Raw genomic sequence first — 21,347 nt, forward strand, 5'->3', positions numbered from 1 at the left:
TTGGAGGTGGCTTCAGCTGCCCCTGCTGCAGAAGGATCCCTTCATGACCACAAGCCAGAGTCTTTCTCAGTGCCATCAACACAGCTTCTCTTGCCTGGCCTTTCTGCTGGGCTGTCTGCAGTGTGGTCAGGCTTCCAGTTATTTCAGTACTGTGTTTTATATGCTGTTAATTTTATAACAAGATAGAGGCTGATCAATACTTTCTGCTGTTTCCCTCCTTCTCTCACAACACTGGTTCAAATAGTTATTAACAAATCAAAAACTCCAGCCAGCTCTGTGAATCCAGCCCAGCACTCAGGGTATGGTTATGAGGGATGCACAGGATGTACCAATGCTCATCTCAGGGTGAAGGAACAGCTTTTTGCTGCCCTTCATTTCCCTCTAGGAGAGAGCACTGATGCAGGAGCAAGCTGCAAGAACACGGGAGCACCGCCTGGAGATTTCATGCTGTCGCGAGAAGGTATCAGATGACAGTTTCAGAAAATCTGCCCATTGGAATCTGAGGTTCAGAAGTGCTAATGGCCGGGATAATGTGTTGTTTATTGCAAACAGGAATCTGCAGTGGCCTCAAAGGCCTGGATGTCCGACTGCCCTGCTGCACACATCAAAACCCCTCTTAAGAGTCTCAGTCCTAAATTCAGCCTCCAATGCCAAATGGTGATGGTATCACATTCGCTTTTCATTTCTGTGTGGGCACTGTGCCCATGCAGTTATAACACAGCTGAGTCTGATTTTCATATAGTTCATTGTTTACTTATGACTTACTATAAAGTTGAGCTTGTCTTATTTATGAGCAGCCATGAAGATATGGGATTTCATCCACTGGGTGATGACTCATTCATTGGGTTGGACTCTTTAGCTCCTAATACGTGACATATTTTGGACTATTGGATGAACAGCATTTCTGCATGAACCCAAATTAAATGAGGTGAATGGAAATAATTACTTATTTGTTTTTAAAATCATGTTTGTAGCTGGGTTTGTGCTGGTTCAGCTCCGGGCTCATTCTAGCAATGTGCACAAGGGCAGGATGAGTTGCTGTATGCTATGGTGGAGAGATGACCAGCATTTCAGTCAGACGTCTGAACATGCCAGGGGCGACTTTGCCTTGTTTCTGTTGCACAAGGAAAAGCTTTGCGGTGATGGAGCATTTGATACTTTCTATGAACTTTAATGACTGCAACATTTCTTGTGCTGCTGCAAACAATTTGAGAAACTAATTTGTAAAGTCACTCATAAAAATCTCATGTTCTTTCTGTAATAATAAAGCTTCTAAGCTGGAAAAAGAAATACAAATCCTCAGAAAGAGCAGCTCAGCAGGAGAGTATTTCAGCCACTCTTGTCTCGGGCATGCTCTCCCCTCCTGTGGGTGCGTCATGCCCCATGAGTTCAGCAGGAAGGATTCATGCACAGTCAGAAATATTGCCGCTGGTAACGCTCAACTACGTAAGGAAAATGAAAAGTTTTTAAAACCTTTTCCCCCTCTTCCTGCCCCCAGCTCTGAGGGATGGGACCGGGACCATGGGAAATGTCGGAGTAACTTTGTCGCAGTGAGAGGTTGTTACGGCTTACAAGTTTTCACAGCCAGGAGCCCTGCCAGCAGAAATTTATGCCTCCATTTCAGCAGTAACGATGCTTCCCAGAGCTGTCAGCCGGCGGCCGGCTGGGAGGCAGCGGCGGGGCGTGTGGGGGACTCGCCATGACATAACCACATTCCTGCGGCATGAGGAGATACTCCCAGGCCGCAGCAGGGGCAGCACAGCCCCTTCCCTGCTCCCACCCCACCACTGCGGTTCTCAAGCCCTGAGGAACACGAATGAACCCATCAGCTGCGCGGGCTTTGGGTGATTTTGGGGCAGAGTGGCTGGAAAGTTGCCCATTGGAAAAGGACCTGGGAATGTTGGTTGACAGCGGCTGAACATGAGCCAGCATGTACCCAGGTGGCCAAGAAGCCCAGTGGCATCCTGGCTGTATCAGCAATACTGTGGATAGCAGGACCAGGGCCTGACTGTCCCCCCGTACTGGGCACTGATGATGCCACAGCTCAAATCTGGGTTCAGTTTTGGGCCCCTCACTACACAAAAGACACTGAGGTGGTGGAGTGTGTCCAGAGAAGGGCAACAGAGCTGGCGAAGGGGCTGGAGCACAAGTCTCCTTGGGAGTAGCTGGGGGTGTTTAGCCTGGAGAAGAAGAGGGTCAGGGGGGACCTTATGGCTCTACAACACCTGAAAGGAGATTGTAGCCAGGTGAGGGTTGGGCTCTTCTCCCAGGTAACAAGTAACAGGACAAGAGGAAACAGCCTTATGTTGGACCTGGGAAGGTTTAGATTGAATATTAAGGAAAATTTCTTCACCAAAAGCATTGTCAAACACTGGAACGGGTGGTCTAGGTCAGTGGTGGAATCACCATTCCTGGAAGTGCTTAAAAGCCACGTAGTTGGGGCACTGAGGAACATGGATTTAGTGGTAGCTCGGCAGTGCTGGGTTAATGGTTGGACTTGGTGATCTTAGAGGGATTTTCCAGCCTAAGCGATTCTATGGCTCTATGACTGCACCGCCGCGGGGGTTTTTTTTTGCAGGGATTTTTATCAAATTAAACCAATAAGGCGTTTTGCTGGGGCTTGTCCGGTGCCGGGAGCGGCGGGGCCGCCGTGAGGGCCGGGCCAGGCGGGGCTGCGCGGGCCGGCAGGGGGCAGCAGTGCCAAGGGCTTTGAGGGGGCGGTTCGCTGTGAGGGCGCGGCGGGGATGGAGCCGCGGGCATGGAGCCGGGCTGTGCCCACAGGGACCCCCTGCCTACTTCATCAGTGTTCCTAGGAGCTGTCAGAGCGGCTGGATCTGCCGTGAAGGGAAACCAGCCTGCCGCCCCCTCAGACAACGAAGCCGTTCTCCAGTTGTGTTTGACCAGTTTGCAGCTGCTTCATCACCCCCTGCCACTTCGCTGCTGGGTATTTGCTGCTGTCAAGGAACCTGGGAGAAGATTTCTGCTTTGCAGAAGAAAAATTTGCGGTTGCTGTGAGTGAGAACCGCAGAAAACTCAGCACACCACTGCCAAGGCTGGCGAAGGAGCAGGAGGAAGGCTCCTGTGGGGCCAAACCAGCCTGTCACAGGACAGGGAATGGCTCATCTGTCTGTATGGAGCTCCCAGGCTCTGAGCTGTGGCTGGCCACGGTACCTGTGCCAGGTGAGCACCAGCAGCACCAGTGTGTTAACAGCCAGATTAGTGTTTTTCCCACAGGATCGAAGCCTCTCACTTGGAGTCTTCTCACCTACTGGCTCCCAGAGAGATAACACAGGTGTGCTGGCATGTGCCCCACTCAGCCCCCATGCTTTAAGATGCAGTCATACCAGCTGCTTGCCAGCCAGCGATGGCTGTGCCAAAGGGACTAAAGTCCGTGCAGAACAGAGGAAGAGTTTTACATACAAAGTTCAACAAAGGGGAGATATGTCCAGAAGACAACTGCTGTGCAGGAGGCAGGAGAAGGAGACTCCTTGTGGGTGCACCTGGCCCTCTTAGTGCATCTTGCAAGCTGGGGGCTGTTTCTGGTCCCTAAAGGAGCTGCTGCCATCTCCCTCCCCAGGCTTGAGTCTCAGAGAAGCCAAAAGCAAACAAGGGCCCCCAGAGGCACCTGGGCGGCCACCATGCTGTGCCTGTGCAAACAGCCAGTGCCTCTGAGAGGGCAGTGGTGATAACCCTGAGCTTTGCAGAGCTCCTGCAGCCCTGCACTGGTGACATCCTCACTGCCAGGCCCCCATGGGGCTCCCACATAGCACAACTAACCCCAGCTGGATCAGATCACCTCCATCCTGCTGCAAACTATGTTATCACCAGGGCTGTAAAGATAAAACCACTTACCTGGGCTGCTCTATCTATAAATCACTCTTCCCTCCCTCTTCTCTACCACTATTGCAGCAATGGGGCAGCTCGAACTAAGGCACAGCGACCACCCTCAAAAAAGGGTCTCAAACCATACCCCAACTCTGTCCCCCTGTTACATTTGGCTCTTGCTCACTCTGATTAGTAGGACTGGGCTTGGCAGGGCTCTGTTTTCCCCTCTGTGTCATACCAGGCTCTTGGTTGCTGTTTTAACCTGTAGGGAAGTGACAGTGCTTACAAGGACAATGTTCCTTGCTTGGAGTGCCGTACCAGATGGCTGATGTGCAGTGCAATGCCAGCTGCTGCAGTGGCTGAATTGCCCTTTGAAATACATATTTTGAAAAGGATCTATTTTTACTTTTTGGTCCTTTTCAATTAGACAGCTTGTGGCTGGGCTCACTCTCAATATTATCTCCCATTTCAGGACTATGAGGCACACAATGAGCAAGAGGTGCCAGCTGCCCAGCTAGCTCCACCAGTAACACCTTTCTGATGCCATCTTCTCCCATTAGCATATGATTTTGGGCCTGCTTCACAAAATCCAGGAATCATCATTTTGAGAAAAGCAGGAACCTGGGAATTTCAAGTTTTGCCCTATAAGCCAAAGGTTGAGCCAGAGCAGAGTGAGGATCTCCCAAGAGGAATCTCACATTTTTAGGGAAAGTATATGGCCAGAGAAGATCCTAGGAATTGGTAAGGCAGTGATTTTGCCATGGGGTGGGTGATCTATTCAGCTTTCTTCCTGCCCTGTTTTCTCCCATCTGAGAACTCCGGTTTCTTTGGACAAACCCTTACCGAGCTGTCCCCATACACCCAGCCCCCTAGTTCATGCAGGGAACACACAGCCCAGGATTTTTCAAACTGCCACCTTCCTCCTGCCCACCCTGGGGTGGTATCTTCCATTTGTTCTGGGACAACGGCAACACCCTGCCCTTTTCCCCCAGCTGGTGCTTCTTGCACCCACACACCCGCCTTTCCTCTTTGAGGGTGTTGCTGGGCAGAGCTCAGCTGCAGGACATTGTTATGCTGCAATATACTCACTAATAGCAGAACTGACTAACAGCTACGCAGGGGGAAGGGTGGCTTTAAGCTGGTGACTGCTGGCCAGGTCCAAGTGCTTTTCTTCTGCCTTTTATTATTCCTAATTCTCACCCAAATCAATGTGATGCTGTCCACAGAGGCCTCTGCCATTCCTTCTGTTTCTGCAACATGTTTAAAACATTAGATTCCTTTTGAGTAGAGGAATGCCCCCGAACACATGGCCTCACACGTACAAGCATTTATGGAGGAAGTTAAATTCTCTAATTGCTTGGCTGGATCAAGCCCAGGCTGCTAGCACTGCACTGAGCTGAGCAGCAGAACAATGCACAGCCCTTGTGTCCTTATGCACCAGGCAAGGCTTATCAGCCCATGTAGGGGCTAATAAAGCAGCTTTCAAATGAGTCAGTAGACTTCAGTCTTCTTTTATGCAAGATTTCTGTCTGGGAATATTTTTGTGGGAATGTTTAAAAAAGAGAAAAGAGTATGACTTCAGCCTTTTGCAGAAAGCAAATCCACTTAAAATGCTTTTGGTGTTGATTATTCACCATCATGAGAACACTGCAGTGGGGACGGTAGAACCGAGCACCGCAGTGTCACGCCTTTCCTCTGAAATAGCTGGGATGTTGTGTTTTCACTCACTCTGTGCACTGGCATTCTCACCCCACTGCTGCATCCTGGGGCATATGCCAGGAGAGCCAAACAACCTCTCCCTTTCGCTGGACACAGGTCAACAATTTTGTTTATGTCACACAGAAGAGTTTTGGTTTGTTTAAAAAATATACCCTGTTCCCCTGGAAAGCGTTCCTTCCTACGCTACATCCAGCTGTCCCAAGGAGGAGCTTGGCCGCTCCTCTGCAGTGAAACACAACTATTCATCTGTATCTCAGGTTAAAACAGCTCCTGAAGACTAACTGGGGAACACTTGGAATTCTGTGCAGTCCATGAGCTCTGGCAGATGTGAGCTGCTTAATTCCAACTTTACACCATCATTCCTGCAAGCTCCAACTCATGGAGTAAAAGCACAAGCAAAGAAATTCAAACCCTGAGAAAAATGGATGTATCATCTTAGGAAGAGAGCTCTGGTTACTCTGAGTGCAAACACAAGCAGTAGGTAAGGTTGGAAGTAAGCGCAGAAAATGTCTAATGAGGCCCGTGCCTGCGGTATCTGCTAGGGGCAGGAAACCCTGATTAGCTGCACACTGGAGCATTGTGTGGGTTTGTATAGGATCTGACTTCCCAGGTCATGAAATCAGATCCTGAGTTATTTTAAAAATGAGCTGCTATTTCAAATTATTTTTCAACTTCATGTTTGATATGTCAAGTCACATTTATTTGGGTAAGCTATGTTTCACTCGGACACCCACAGCGCAGCCATCGCCGCATTCCTGGTGCTCGGTGGGGGTTCTGGCTGAGAGCAGGCACTGCTGTGGGGACATTTGCACTGCCAGGCATTGTCCTCAGGTACCAACACAACTTTGTTTGGATTTAGGAAAGAGAGATGCTTATACATGGCTGTGAATATATGTTTTTTCATTTAAAATCAACTTCACAAATCAGAAGTAAAATTAAACCCCCTGCAGCAGTTTATCAGTCAGAAAAACAGATGAACCAAGAAAAAGAGATGAACTTCACAACATTTCCATGGGAACAAGCAGCAAGGGTATTTTGGACAAATAAATTAGGTGAATTCCTGCATGAGACACTCCCAGGGAATGCCCTGTCCTTGCTTTTCCAGTATGTGCTAGATGGATTTCAGTTTAGTTGTCTCCTCTGATTTCAGGATAGCAGAAAGCACAAGCAGCCTTGCTCTTGGGCTGTTTACAGCCTGTGTCAAAACCAGAGGTTTAAATTCCAGCTGTGAGTCTCCATGGGACCCAAGGCAAAAGCAGCAATGTAAGTTCTGGCAAAACACCGTGTTTGCCAGATGGATGGCTGCTTTTGGCACCAGTTTCAGCTTCTGGATACATATATAATGCAGCAAGACATATATATACACACAAATAATGCAGCAAGAACTCTGTGCAGAAGAAAAAACATGTTCTTCGAGACACAGAGAGATGAAAATTGCCCCAGACACAACTGCTACTAGAAGCAACTATTGCCTGAATAGACCTTCGAATGATAAATTTGAATACAAATTCCAGAACAAGCTATATTTTTCAGCATACTTCTAGAGATTTCTCTGCCTAAAGACATCCCTCTGTCCAATTTGGATTGAACTGCTGCTGCAGGCTCTCATATTGCTGTCTTCCTTGGATAACAGAGCAGGAAACAGAAGATGGAAAAACTCAGAACAAGTTGTATCAAAGGTCCTAGCCAATATCTGTATAATGCAGAGCTTCTTTGCCTTCCATAGAGCTGCTGAATAAGGAAAATGCAATCCATATGATGCAATCCATTTGATTCATGCTTTGACTTGAACAGCTTGTCTGGGTTTGGCTTCGCTTGGTAGAGATCATGGTAACGAAAGGAGAGGTTTAATGACGACTTCATCAATTGAGAAGAAACACTTCTATTGTCTTGCAGAACCCAGTAAATAGGTAATGGGTGAAGGAGATGTGTGGTGTGTTTGGAAACCTTTGACACGGGAGGCTGGGAGGACCCAGCTGTGATGCTGAGCCAGGCTCAGTGCTGCCAACTGTGCGGCAATGCCATTTATGGTCACTTAGTCATGAAATCCCATCGAGTTATGGTGCCTGCGGCTTCTGAAAAAGCAAACCTTTAACTACTGTGAGCCTCAGCTGCTGGATCTTTAGTGTTACTGGCTGGGTGCTGGGTTAGAGGATGAGCTGCCCTGTGGGGATGTGAGGATTAGCATCTGCACACTGGCTTGAATGTGCTAGAATTTATTTTATGGCATTTGTTATGCACGGCTTTTGTTTTAATGCACAATGCTGTCCTGTGTTTGGATAAGGCTATTATGTGCCAAAAAATTATAAATATTTAAAATCTCCTGATTTATTTCTAAAGCTACCCGGGTGCTATAGCCCATGGCCCAGTTATTCTTTTTCCAAGCCATTGCCTTGACAACTCACAAGTTTTGACAGCCCCAGGGTACAAACCCTCAGTGTGCTGCCTCTTTGACAGAAACCTTTGGAAAAGATGGAGGCATCCTGCTGGCTTTTCCCCACACATTTCTGCTGAGACATGATGCATCTTCAAAGTCACTTGTGTGGGGTTAGTTGTAGTGTGGGAAAAAAAAAATCATTGCTCCTTGTGTATTAGCAGCACCACTGAAATCTTTAAAAGGTGGCATTTCTGTTGCACAGATTCTCTGAGGTGATAATTAAACCACAACCTTCCAGGGGCAGAGAAAAGTCCTTCTACCTGCGAAGACTCAGCCTGAATGCTCAGCCATGGCCGATTCCTGCTCTAAGCAAAGTGTGCAGATGTTGGATTAACAGTTGAGATTAATTCCGATTCTTGTCCTCTTACAATCAAAGCAAGCTGTTGCTGAACAATGCGTCAAGCAGAGAGCATGTACAGTGTCCCAAATGGCCGGGATCTCTCATGTATGGCCCATGACTTGGAGGAATCCAAGAACATATCATCACATGAGACTGTTATAAGTTGATTACCCTGAAACAGACCTGACTTCATTAGTCACCCCATCATGCGCTGCCTGTTCACTGATGTCAGTGAGGGTCCGTGCCGCCGCTCCCCACACCCTTCTGCTTTTGCACAACCAGGCTTCAATAGACCTTTCCTCAATGAAACAGCCGGTGTTAGAGCTGCCATTTCCCTCTGCTGTTAATATGCTCCAAAAAAACTAATGGCAAGTGTCCACCATGGAGTCCCATGGTACCTTTCCAGGGCCCCCAAAGATATGATAAATGAGATTAAATTTCCATTAAGGATTGTCAATGATCCCAAAAAGAGCAGCAACATACCTGCAAAGGCCAGCCAACTTTTATTTACCTTTACAGTTTAAACTGTGCTCCTAATTTTTTTTTATTCCTGCCAGCAAAGCAACTCCCTGTGAATTCAGAGAGCTTAATGCCATATTCTGGTTTGAGAGACATTCTGCAGTAACTTTTTGCTAAAAATAGAGTATGCCATAATGAATTGCCCTTACAATTTATTCCATTTGTCAAGGCTGTATTTTCGAACACAAAATATACTGAGCAGTTCCATGATAAAACAGTGAGTATGTGGCAGTGGAAGCCCTCTGCTGCTGAATTAAATAGTTTTTTTTTTTTTTTTTTTAATTCAGCCTTGCAGTGAATTACCATAGAGGAAGCCTATTTTTAAAACAGTGGAAAAAAATCATTGCTGTGTTTTTACAACTGCTTAAAGAGAACCAAGAAAGCAATGACAGTGTTCTTACTTCCTTGTATCTGCCTCTAGCAAGTAAAGGAAGAACGGGATGGAAAGATCCTTGACATACAGGACAAATCAAAAGAAAAAAGTATCCACCCCAGAGCACAGTATTGAAATCTGCCTCCCTTTCTGCCTGTATACATACATCCACACAAATATCTACCCATATAAATATGCACATAAGGTATTTCTGCAAGGCATACATTAGTTCATTTGTAATAATATACAGTACCAAGATGGTATTCCAGCAAGTACAGATTCATAGGTTAGCTTGTCTTTACTTCTCTGTCTCTTGATGAAACTTGAAACACGTGTTCATTTGTGTTAAAGTGTCTTCCAACTTCATTTCAAAGGAAATGCAGTTTTTCAGGTCAAATGTGACCCCCATAAGAATCTGATCACAGAGCAGTACAGAGGGAGTCTCTCATCAGTAGATGAGACAAGGCATTGATGCCCAGCCTTGCAGTTGCTGCCACAGCCGGATATCACACTTGTGGCCAGGCAGGTCCCAGACAGAGCACCTCTCCTGATCTCAGTCACCCGTGCAGGCAAGGGGGTGCACGCAGGGGCTGCCCCTCTTTGCCACCAGTCAACCAGAAACGTTGATCAGACCATAGCTGCAAGGGTCATCTGTGACTGGGAAGAAAGGAACGAAACAAGATCTGTTCCTCAGAGCAGAAATTATTTTGCTTTTTTTATTCTCTTGCCATAAAGCAGTCTTTGTTTCCCAATAATCATGAAAGCAGTCAGGATGCAAAAGGCTGAATTCTGATTAAAAGCCCTGTGATGTGCAGGGAAGGGCAGCTGCAACATGGGCTGCTGTATCCAGACCACCAGCACCCCATCAACCCTGCATGGTCCCAACAGCAGCAGCCCTGACTGTGCCACTGCCCTTGTCCTGAGTCTGACAGGGTGAGCTGGGTTTGCATGTCCATGCCAGAGCTTTGCTGAGCACTTCACATCTGGTTTTGTGCCTGAGTGCTTCTGATGGGATGGGTGGATGGATGGATGGATGGATGGATGGATGGATGGATGGATGGATGGATGGAATGGTGGAAAACCACTCAATGAAACTGCTGTCCTTATGTGTGCAGAGCATGGGATGAAAATTTGCTTTGCTGGGTCTATGGAAAAAATTACTTTTATTGAAAATTTTTAGTAAATATGTAAGTTAAAAATAGAGGTCCTAATACTAATTCTATCTTTTTCCTATGTAATTCTATTCATTGTCTTTGTTATAGAAAAAAAATGTCTGAAGCTTCAACTTTCAGTATGGCACGGGCACAAAATGATATTAAAGAGTGTGCATTACTGGGTGTGGGAGTGAAAAGGAACGGAAATTAAAATATTATAAGCAATCAGCTAATCCGGATGTGGAATGGTTGCTAAGGAGTCCCAACCCAGGCCAAAGTCAATAAGCAATTAGTATCTATTAAAAGATGAAGTATAGGATGATGGGAGAAAAGCCCTTGAGAAAAGCCTCAGCTCCATGTTTCAAGGCTGCTTTCCCCTGGGTTGGACAAGCCTGCGCTGACAGCAGAGAGCTGCTCACAGAGGCACAACCTGCCCTGGTTGCAGCATCTCTATGCCCTGTCACTGCTTTTGCTCTGTGAATTAAAGCTCTCACTTAATGTCAGTTTTTATTTGAATCCTTCCTGCTGCTTGGCTCAGTAATTTGAAGTGGCTGCTGTGCCATGAGATACACCTCAACATTTCAGTATAGTAAATCTGATCTCTGATTTCTTTGATTTCAAACAGGAGACAATGCTGATTGAGAAACAATGGAAGCTTAGATATAACTCCCACTTTCCCTCATCTTCATATTTGCTTCCTTCTTAATTTATTGTCAACAAATGCATCTAATATAACTTAGTCCGGGGGAAGGATCTATTAGGTCACTGGAGAGAAACCACAGTGTCATGGTTTAGTGGAGGCATTAGAATAACACCCTTGAAAGAAAATAATTGAAAATCTGTGTTCTAATTTTCTAGCTGAGAATAGCTATAGTAATTTAATAAAATAAGACTTTATTGATTGTGTTTTAATGGATCTGTTTTATCTGACAGAGTTCTGCACCTTTCAGTGTGGCAGCCTTGATGTAAATAAGTAGACATACACACACTTCGCTTGAATCGGTGGAGCAGCTCCTGGTAGCAAAGCCAAGACCGTAAGTGCGTGCAGGATTGGACCCAGGAGGAGGGTGAGCGGGTGGGCACAGGCTTCCCTCGGGGTACGTCACGCAGGGACACCTCACCGCAGCCATCATTGACCCAGTAAGTGTCATGAGATGTCTCGGCGACCTGCAAAGATTCAGCATGCAGCAAGGCAGCTGGAGTAGTTCTATTGACTGCTGTCGTCAAATGAGTCAGCAGCAAGTCACAGTCTTGTATGTCAGCAGGGAGTGGCGCGCCAGGAAATCAGTCACTAAAGTAGGGGAAAAGCACAGAACCCCCCAAGAATTCGAACCTTAATTGACTGCTTTTAGAAGTTTCTATAATCTTCAAATGGCCGATAAAATCGTGTGTGTCGGCACAGAAGTTGCTGTCCCTTTGCCACATCGCATCTCGTGTAAGCACCCCCAGCCTCTCCCGGCGCGGGCTGTGCAGAATCAAATCCCCCCAGCCCAAAGCCCGGGCTCTGCCGGCCCCCTACACAGTTCTGCAGGCCCAGCGAGGGGTCACCCACCCGTGGCTGCATCCACACGCGGCCGGCACACGGCTGGCGGCCGGACCTGTGTCGCCTGAGTGCGGCTGTCATAGGGGTGTGCGGGTGGGTCGGGGTCTGCGCTCCTGTTTCTATTGCGGTTTCATTTGTCTGTGGGGCGAGGGGGCTACACGCCGGCCGGGCACTATCGCCAGGCCAGCTGTGCTCCTGCCCGTGCCCCGGGGCCGCGCCCCAGCCCCGCCCGGCACCTCGGCCAGGTGAGTGTGGGCCCAGCGTGGCCCCCATTCCGTCGGGGGCTCTGCCAGCCCAGCCCAGCCCAGGCCGGCCCCCACGGGCCAGTGCGGCGGGGCGCGGGGTTGATTCGGCGGAGGGCGTGCCGCTCCCAGCAGATAAAGGCCGGGCGGCGGCGCGGGGCCGCACAGAGCCGGGAAGGAGCGGCGCAGAGCGGGCGGGTCGGGGCAGCGGGGGAGGCAGCGGCAGCAAGAGAAGCGGGCGCGAGAGCAGGAAAAGGAGCGGTGCGGCCGCTGAGCGCCGCGCTCTTCACTCTCTCCCTCCCTCCCCGCAGGCGGGCGGGCGCGGCCGGGCGGGGCGCGGGCGGAGCGCAGCGGATCGAGGAGGCGGAGCGGGGCTGGCCATGAGCACGCAGGCGCGGGGTCAGGGCGCGCGGAGAGCGGCCGATCCTGACGGCGAGATGCCGGCCACCGAGAAGGACCTGGCGGAGGACGCGCCTTGGAAGCGGATCCAGCAGAACACCTTCACCCGCTGGTGCAACGAGCACCTGCGCTGCGTCAACAAGCGCATTGGCAACCTGCAGCATGACCTGAGTGACGGGCTGCGGCTCATCGCTCTGCTGGAGGTGCTCAGCCAGAAGCGCATGTACCGCAAATACCACCAGCGGCCCACCTTCCGCCAGATGCAGTTGGAGAACGTCTCGGTGGCCCTCGAGTTCCTGGAGCGGGAGAGCATCAAGCTGGTCTCCATCGGTGAGTGCGTCTCCGGCGGGTGGTTTTGTTGTTTTTTCATTTTATTGTGTTTTTTCCTGCGCTGGACCTTTGCCTGACGGAACCGTGACGGGGCTCAGGGCAATGGGGGCTGCGGGCTCGGAAGCTGTGTGGCTTCTGCTGCTTCTGTCTTTAAAGAGCTGTGTGTGCCGTGGGGCTGCCTCACAGCCCGGCTGTCGGGGCTGGCAGTGAGCTCCTGTACTCCTCAGCGTCCCTCTTGGTCACTACTTCATAAGTGAGGCTTTGCTTTCAGGTCTTTCCTGAAGAAACCTAGTGCCAGAGCGTGTTCTCTCGCCGTGCAGCCAGTTCCCCCAGGCACTGACCCCTCCAGCAGCCTGGCAGGAGTATGCGGCTGGGACGATGCCGCCCTAGCCGGGCGTACCTGGGCTCTGGCAGGGTGCTGGAGCCAGACTCGAGCGGCTGTGCGGAAATGGCTGCAGCCGTAGGTAGTATAGGAGAGTGGGGAGACTTTACTCACCACAGTCCAGTAGATGATGCCAGCGTTCAGATTAGCACTGATGCTTGCCTAAGCATAGTTGCAGCTTTTGAACAGGATTGCGCTTTCTCCACAGTCTTTCTGCTGCGGTAGGTTACGGCAGGAAACGTTCAAGGAACCCTGCTAAGCCCAGGCAATGGGTGCTTTGAGCTACTGCCACCCAGGCTGGTATGAGATATGCCTGCCCGTGCCATACTGGAGCGTGCAGTTGATAACTGGTGGTTTGGAGAGAAAGCTGCTGGTATGAACGTCGGATTGCGGATGATCCCTCAGGAATGCATTCGGTGACCGTTTGGGGGATAGCTCAGGTGTGGCCACAGCGTAGTCTGTAAGGCAGTAATTTGAATGCCTGAGATCTCTGGGAAGGAATGTGAATGCCTTTTCTAGTTCTTTGCCAGATAACTCTAACTACTGCTTCCTGATTACTCTGGCCTCGATGAATTGCACAGCTGAATTTGGGTGAGTGCAGCTCTCCTCAGTTGTCTAAAACACTTGGCCAAGGTGAAAGCTGTTTTTCCTCAAAGGCTTTAGCTACAATAGCAAGAAAATAGAAACTTCTCCGGTTTGGGGGAGACCTGGCCCTCTTTGGAAACCTGTAGCTAGGTACCCTCTTGTCCCTCTCTACTAATGTGTAAAAGCAGCTTTGGACAAGAAGTGAGGACTGTTGGTCCCGAGTGGCTGATTGTCCTCCCTGGGCAAAACAGCTAATGTATTTGCAGCTGGGAATGAAGCTGGTGCTAATTATTTACTTAGAGATGGATTCCCTTTGCACTCAGTGGGGTTCAAATTGCAGCTGCTGATTCCTGGGCTGAGCTTTTGCTAATATCAGAGCTCACCTTTCTGTGGCAGCTGCTGGAACTAGCTCCAACACCAGACCAGCAATCCCCTCCTATTGTATTGTTTTCCCTAGAAAAATGTTGTTGCTCCAGCTGCCTTCCTATTTGTCTGTGGAACTTCCCGAGGGTGACGGGTTTGGGAGATCAAGGCTATTCCAGTCAGGTCTGGCTTTCAGTGACTTCCTTTCTAGAAATGCTGCTGCAGCAGCACAGCTCCTTTACATGGTTAGGCTGAGCTGCAGGGTGGCTGTAATCATTTAAGACATGTATATTTGTTTTTACAGCTTACTTGCATTGTGTTGGCTATTAAAAAAACAAATAAAATTTTAAAACCCCAAAACCTGGGAAAACATGAAGCTTTGAGAGAATGGAATGACTGTGATTGCTAATGCTTTTGCCATATCCCAGCCTCTGCATGAAGGGGTGTACAGCTCCATCAGTGCTCTGCCACCTGAGCTGGAGCCAAGGGAGTAGCACAGGAGCCTTACTGTACAGTCCTGGATAAACTGAGCCTGTCCTGAAAAAACATTCTGAATGCCCTTTCCAAGAAAGACTTTCTGAATGAGCCTTGCAGTGCTCCGCTGGGTTGAAGGGCTGAAGCTCTCAGCACCTCTCCTGCAGGTGCAGCATCTGCTGGAATCACTACCTGCCCCGGTGTGTTTTTCCCTGCAGGTTCTGAAGAACTTGAGACTTTCCTTTTGTTTCTACTGTTTACTCTTTTTTGTGCTGCTGAACAAAACCAGGTCCATTGCAGGCCCTGGAGCTAAAGTGAAAAAAAGAAACTAGTCAAGGCTTTAGGTAGAGAACTTTTATGATCAGGTTGGCCTTTAGGGCCTGGGGTGTTTAGGGCCAACTCTGAGCCAAATCAACTGGGAAAACCTGACAGCTGCGCCTGCTGGATTTCTGGCGTTAATAATGCCATCAGACCTCTGCTAAGTGGATGCAGTGCCTATTCCAGTTATTATTTAACTTCCAGGAACATTTTGGAAGCCATGTATTATGGCTCAGCTACTGCTGCTGTACTACAACCACATTTTAAAACCTTTTCAGTAGCAAGCTTTTGGCATTCAATGTTTGTCCATATAAAATAAGTCTGCCTATACACAGTGTTTGACCACAAACCTTTCTGGATGCACATCAGCAGCCCAATCTCTCCTGCTCTGGTTACCCCTTGTTTAGTCTCTGCTCAAAGTCTTTTGCTAGTTTCAGGAAGCTTTTCTTCTAGGCATGAAGTGTCTTCACTGCAATGCAAAATTGACTGCATGTATGATCTACTGTAAAGAAGGCCATGAAGCACATAGGTGCTTTGTGCCATCCAGCAAAGATGGGAGTGAATGCGCTGAAAAAGCTGCTGTGAAAGTAGGTGACTTCACGGACCCTTCTGCTCAACATGAGGTGGCTGCTGTGCTGCTGAAGTGTTAACAAGTGTTAAGTCTAGCTTTTTTCCTTGTCTGCTAGACTGAGATAATTGCAAATTCCTGGGTGCTGAGTGGCATGCTGCATGACAGGCACTGGGAGTAGGATGCCAGGAATGTAGAGCACAAGGGCTTTGCTCTTGGCTGAAGGGGCTGATCAACTCTACAGATTGCTTAGCAGAGAAGGGAGGGGAATTGAAGCTAATTTGGCACTGAGCTTGACCCTAGAAACTCTGGTAATTTGCTATAGGAGTCAACTGATGTAGTTTAGAAACAGAGGAGTTGGGTGGCTGAATGGTTTTGGGGTGAGACCTGGCAAATGGTTTTGGGGTGATACCTGCCAAGTTGCACCCAAGCTTGCAGCCAGCAGGTCCTAGTTGCATACTCTGATGCTGCTCCATGCCTGTTTGGCAATGTTCTCACGGCCACTGCTCACCCAGCAGCCTCGTGTCACTGGTAGAGGCAGGATGGGTGCCAAGCGGCCTTGTTGGGTAAAACTTCAGTCTTAGGCTGCTACAGTCAGATTGAGCAAGCTGAAAAATGTGGTTTCTCTGCCAGGTTGCACTTTCACCAGGTAAGTGAGCTGACCTGGCTTGCCTCACAGCAGCAGGATGTCAAGTGGCAGTGCGAGTAAATGGATGGGCAGTGGCACATCTGCTGCTGTGGCAGTAGGATCCGGTGCTGGCCTTGGCTACAGTTGTGTGATTTGTTTACAGGTTTGTCTTTGTGGTGGTCCTGTGCCCTGCTGCAGTGCTTGCAGGGAGTTAAGCTATCCCAGGAAGGAGATGGGTGAGGAGAGGATGGTGTTATAATCATGGTCTGTTGGTACTTGCCTCATGGAGGGTTTGGTGGTCTTGGCATATCCCAGCTGCAGGAGTACTGACCAATCCTAACCTGTGTATTGGGTGTGGTTTTGGTTAATAACCAAGTACTTGATACACACACTGTGGCCTGTAGGGTGCTAAAGGTGAAAGTATCTTGACTTATGAGTCTGAGGACCTTAAAGAAATCTTATTTTAGGAAAATAGTTGAAACCCAGCTTTCTTCCCTAGGCTGTTGATACACTTAAGACTGACAAAGTAAACCGTACATTTCTAGAGGGAAAACTAGTCTCTTGTAAAACAGTAAATGTGTTGTCCTGTAATGCTTAGAGCTAGGTGCTTGAAAACTGAAAAAAGAAAATGTGTTTTCAGCCTGTGTACGTTTAAGGGTTCTTCTGTCTCACTCAATGTTCTATTAACACATCATAAGGAGGTAGTCAAAATACACTTGCATTTTGTCTGCCACTTATGTGTGACTTCCCTGGAGGCTGTTTTCTGGAAAATATCCAGTGTGTCTTGGAAGCAGATTTCTGCTTCTTGGAAATATGACACTTAATCCTTCCCCTTGAAAATAATTTTTGATAGACTGGCAGTGGACCTCTCTGCTGGAGGTGGCTTCAGCTTTGGAGGGTGCTTGGTCTCCTCAGGACCTTCTGTTTCAGTAGTTGGACTGCTGGTCTAATGAAAAAGTGCCTTTGCCTGAACTATGAGTTCCAAGTTACAGGAAACTTTAAGGTAGCTTACACAGACTGTTCTTGCATTCTTTTACATATGAGCGGAAACTTGTAAAGTGATCAAACTTTGGTAAAATTACTTGGGGCCAGTTAGACTAATGTGCTAAACAGCTTTTTCATTTGAGGCACTGAAGGCTATGCCAGCTATTCAAGATGGACTGAAATCTTAACTGCTCCATATTCTAATGCCATGTCCTGTATTGACTTACATGGGGATGTTTAAACGGATTAGGATAACTCTTTTCTAGCCTACAACTGTAATCTAAGAATGTGGTTAGCCTTGTGTGTGGTCATGCTGCTATGTTGCCAGCATTGTTCTGTGTCTGCTCCAAGCAATGGGAAGTAAAACAATGGTCTCTGAATCCCCCAGGCCTGCAGAGGAATTCTGTTTTCTCTCTTTCTCTCAGAAACAGACTTCGATGAGCAGCTAGTTCGGGTCCTGAACAAGGGTCTGTTAAGTTTAGGCTGCTAATGCATGTTTAGCAAGCACACAGAGTGAAAGTGTGTTGCAGGTGATGCTGAAATGAACAAACCTCTGCTGTACTGTGACATTTGCCAGGTCCTGCCACCAGCATCAGGTGGCCCTGTCTTCCTTTACTGTCTGGCATGATAGTGAGCTCATGAACATGGCACTTGTGAGTCATCACAGTGAAAAAGACACAGAGCTCAGTGCCCTGGTGTTTGGCTGTCTGGTGTGGTACCAGTGTGCCTGAAGAGCCTGTGACAGTGGCTCTTGCTTACAAAGCATTGACCCTGACTCTGGCTGTTGGTGAGGTAGCCAGGCTTTCTGTAGACAAACTGTAGGGGATTTCTTGCTTTTTGTGTGTCCTCTGGTAGTACTGTGAGTCATGTCCTAGAGTACCCACCCACGGGGAGAAGAGTGCACCACAGTAGTGATGGGTGCACATGGTGGGTAGCTGCAATCAACTTGGATGTGGCAAGAAAAAACGGAATCAGATATACCAAGTGTGTCTCTTCCAGAGGAAGGAAATGCTGTGTAGCTGAATGTTAACTGTTGCAGGAAGAATCCAACCCAAAATAAATGTAGAAAAGACTAAGGGAAGGCACTACCTACCCTTGCAAGTAGATCTGAGCAGTCTGCTACAGCCTTCACTATATGGCTCTGCTTAGCTTGTTGCGGGCTGAATTCCTGCTAATGGTCAAGGAGTGGTGGTGGTGGAACAGTATCTTTACATTGTGTTTGGAGGAATAAGAGTAGCAGTTTCATGAAAATACTGTGTCTGTGAAATTTGTGCTAGCTGCTTCTGTATCTTTTCTTGATTGCCGAAGTTGTCTGTCTGTGTGTGTGGTAAAAGTGGATACTCACCCACCCTCTTGCAACCACCCACCGGGTGGGGTTGCTAGAGCTACCCCTGCTCTTCCTGGGAACTTGACCTCGGGTTCAGAGTTGAGTCAACTGAGATCTGAGGTTCTGTGCAATGGGCTAAGCAAGCTCTGCCTGTTTATTTGGATTTGTGCAATGAAACTCTAGTGAGTTTTTCCCCCTAGGTACTGCTTCTGGGGACTTGGCACAGATTTTCTTTCCCCACAAGGCAAAAGTTTGTGTAGTTGCACTCCTGCCTGTTTGTGTTCCTCCTGAGGAAGAGCTAGTGCTCTGTAATCTAGTAGGGAGGACTTTCTTCTAGGTCATCATTAGGAGATAAATCCCAGTTCTGTACTCAAAAGCCCTCTAGTAAGTGTATGCTGTATCTCAACCAGATGATTCTCTGGGCTCTGATGTGGTCTCTAACCTGTCTGTGAGCCTCCCTTGGCTCTGTCCCTCCTACAACTAACCTTGAATTTTGAAAATGCCTACATAATATCTGGTACATCACAGTGAGGATTGGATCTGCTGTGGTGGGCTTTGGGTTCACCTAATGGATTGCAATTCCTTGTGTAAGCACTATTCTGCTGTCATCAATTGAAGTCTAGCATCCATAGTGTATACATAGATGTACGCAATGTCTAGTTCCTACTGTGCTTGTACATGGCAACTGGGATACAACCACTGCAAGAATAAACTGGATTTTTTGTGTTAGTGAAAACAAGCTAGGCCTCTTCAAACAGCAGCCAAATGAAGCTTTGCCCAAGTTCCTGGGGAAGCAAGGGTTGCCTGGCACATCCTCCTTTGTGGTGAGTAAGGCAGAAGACACTGCCCTGGGCTGCCTGGGAGTGGGCAGAGGGTGGAGCAGCTGAATCCTGTCTCCCCTGGTGTGATGGGTTGAAGTTGTTTGGGCCTCCTGCTGATACTGCACTTGAAAGACAGCAGCCATGTCCCTCTAAAGTGTCTGAGTGGCCACACAAGCAGCTGCACTGTCTGGTTACTAGTGGGATGTTTCCTCTGAGGTGGCGGTCCTCTGCTTTTCCTTACAACCTGTAGAAGTAGACAACTCATCTAATGGGAAGGAACCAATAAATACAGAAGCAGTCTCTTACTTTAAAGCATAAATTCAGCAGATACTTCAGAATTAATTTCTCTGGGTCACTGAAATGTAGCAAGTTTTACTGATCAGGCTGGTGAGTTGATAGTGGCAGAGCTTTGACCATCCAGGCTGGGGCCTTTCTTACAAAGGGCCAAGCTGTTTTCTTCTAACAGCAGCAGCAGGTTGCATGAACTCTCCTGCCAGCGTTACCCAGTAACAGCACAAAAATTACTGTGGGCTGCACTGACATCATGGGCTGTGGCTCCTTCTCCCTTGCTTCAGGCCATGCTGTAATTCATGACGCATTTATTTGTCAGAGCATTGAATTACTCTGGCATGAGCTGGCCAGGCTGCGTGGCAGCACAGTTCCCAAATGATGGGCCCTCTTAAGGGCGAGGTGGGCACAGACTGCCACGCTGGCACCCAGTCTGCCTGCTGAGAGGGGCAAATTGGGCAATGGCTGTCACAGCAGCAAGTCCCAGTGTTGCATTGCTGTGCGTGGTTCTGGCATGGTGTGGGTGCTGTGCTGAGCAGAGTCTGTCAGCTGCCCTCTGGTCTCCCCATGCTGCTGGGGTGGCTCTTGCTGCCTCCTGCTTGTCTGGGTGGGGTGCAGTTGTTTGTGACACTGGCCACAGCCCTCTGCATGGCTGCTCTGCTGCAGAGCAGGAGCTGAAGGCACTGGAGGCAACTGCTAGCCCACAGCTGGTGTGCTTCCACACACTTTTTGTGCTGAAATCTGGAGGTTCAGCTTTTTGTACTGAAACCTGTGTGATGTGCTCTGGGCTGAGCTATTACATGGTGCTCTGAAATGCCAACTCCTATCCTTTGCATTGGTGCTGTGAGCATGTCTGGACCTGGGGCCTGCCCCAGCCTGACCTGGGGGTAGGAAGCTGGTGGCTGCTCTCCTCTGCAGCTCACAGCCCACGGCAGTTTTGGGCTACCCTGTGTGCTCGTGGCTGCCTACTGGTTTTGATTTGTCTGTGACCTCTCTTGTAAGGAGACAATGTATTCTGTATTTGTGAGCCTATATTAAAGGGCACTGTCGTGGTTGGTGGGCCCAAAATGAGCAACTGGTGAGCTGTACTGTGTACTCGTCTGCTCTAGGGCCCCGCAGCACAAGGCACAGCGTACAGAGCTGTGCTGAGCAAACACCCATGATATGTGCATTTGGAGGTTATTCAAACACAAAAGGAAATACTGTCCCCCTCGGCTAGATGCTAACTTGCTCTATCTGTGTTTCCTTTAATTGGTGTAATTAACTGCTTTGCATTCCCTTTTCTCTCAACAACCTTGCAGTAGTAGGTACAGCAGTTTTAGTGGACTTTCCGTAGGCAAATACTGGCAAGCCAAGTCTTGGAACTAGTTTAAGTCTCAATGCTAAAACACTGATGAGTACATCTTGGAGGTGAGCTTTACCTTTTTGCAGATCTTCCCTTTGTTATAAGGTGAGTGATAGGAGCAGGTTTCCTTGGTCTCAGACTGCAGGAGCAAAGAGCCTGGCCTGGGATGTATGTGCAAGGTCCTGCATTTGTTTTTGATGCATCTTCCATGCTGGGAACTGGCAGTATAATAAATACACCTTGTATCTGTCATGGTGTGAGACGCAAATCTTGGATTTTTCTCTGCTTTTGATCCTTGCTACAGAACAGGAAATGCTGGCTTGCTAAACAGAATTGGTGTCTGTCATCTTGAATGGTGCAAGATATCACAGGTTACCTCACCA

General features: G+C 48.4%; 1 protein-coding gene across 2 annotated transcripts in view; it reads left to right on the forward strand.

Moving 5' to 3' along the window:
- Positions 1-12,532: 12,532 nt before the first annotated feature.
- Positions 12,533-21,347, forward strand: part of FLNB (filamin B) — a gene marked incomplete at its 5' end in the record, with an annotated part of 71,824 nt that continues 63,009 nt past the window's right edge. For both annotated transcript variants that reach the window (XM_082288919.1, XM_082288920.1), the window contains one exon: positions 12,533-12,881. In XM_082288919.1, the coding sequence (XP_082145045.1) occupies positions 12,533-12,881 (349 nt within the window). The remainder of the gene's footprint in view (positions 12,882-21,347) is intronic.

The sequence above is a fragment of the Coloeus monedula genome, assembly GCF_965178545.1.
Source record: "Coloeus monedula genome assembly, chromosome: 11".
NCBI classification, from domain to species: domain Eukaryota; kingdom Metazoa; phylum Chordata; class Aves; order Passeriformes; family Corvidae; genus Coloeus; species Coloeus monedula.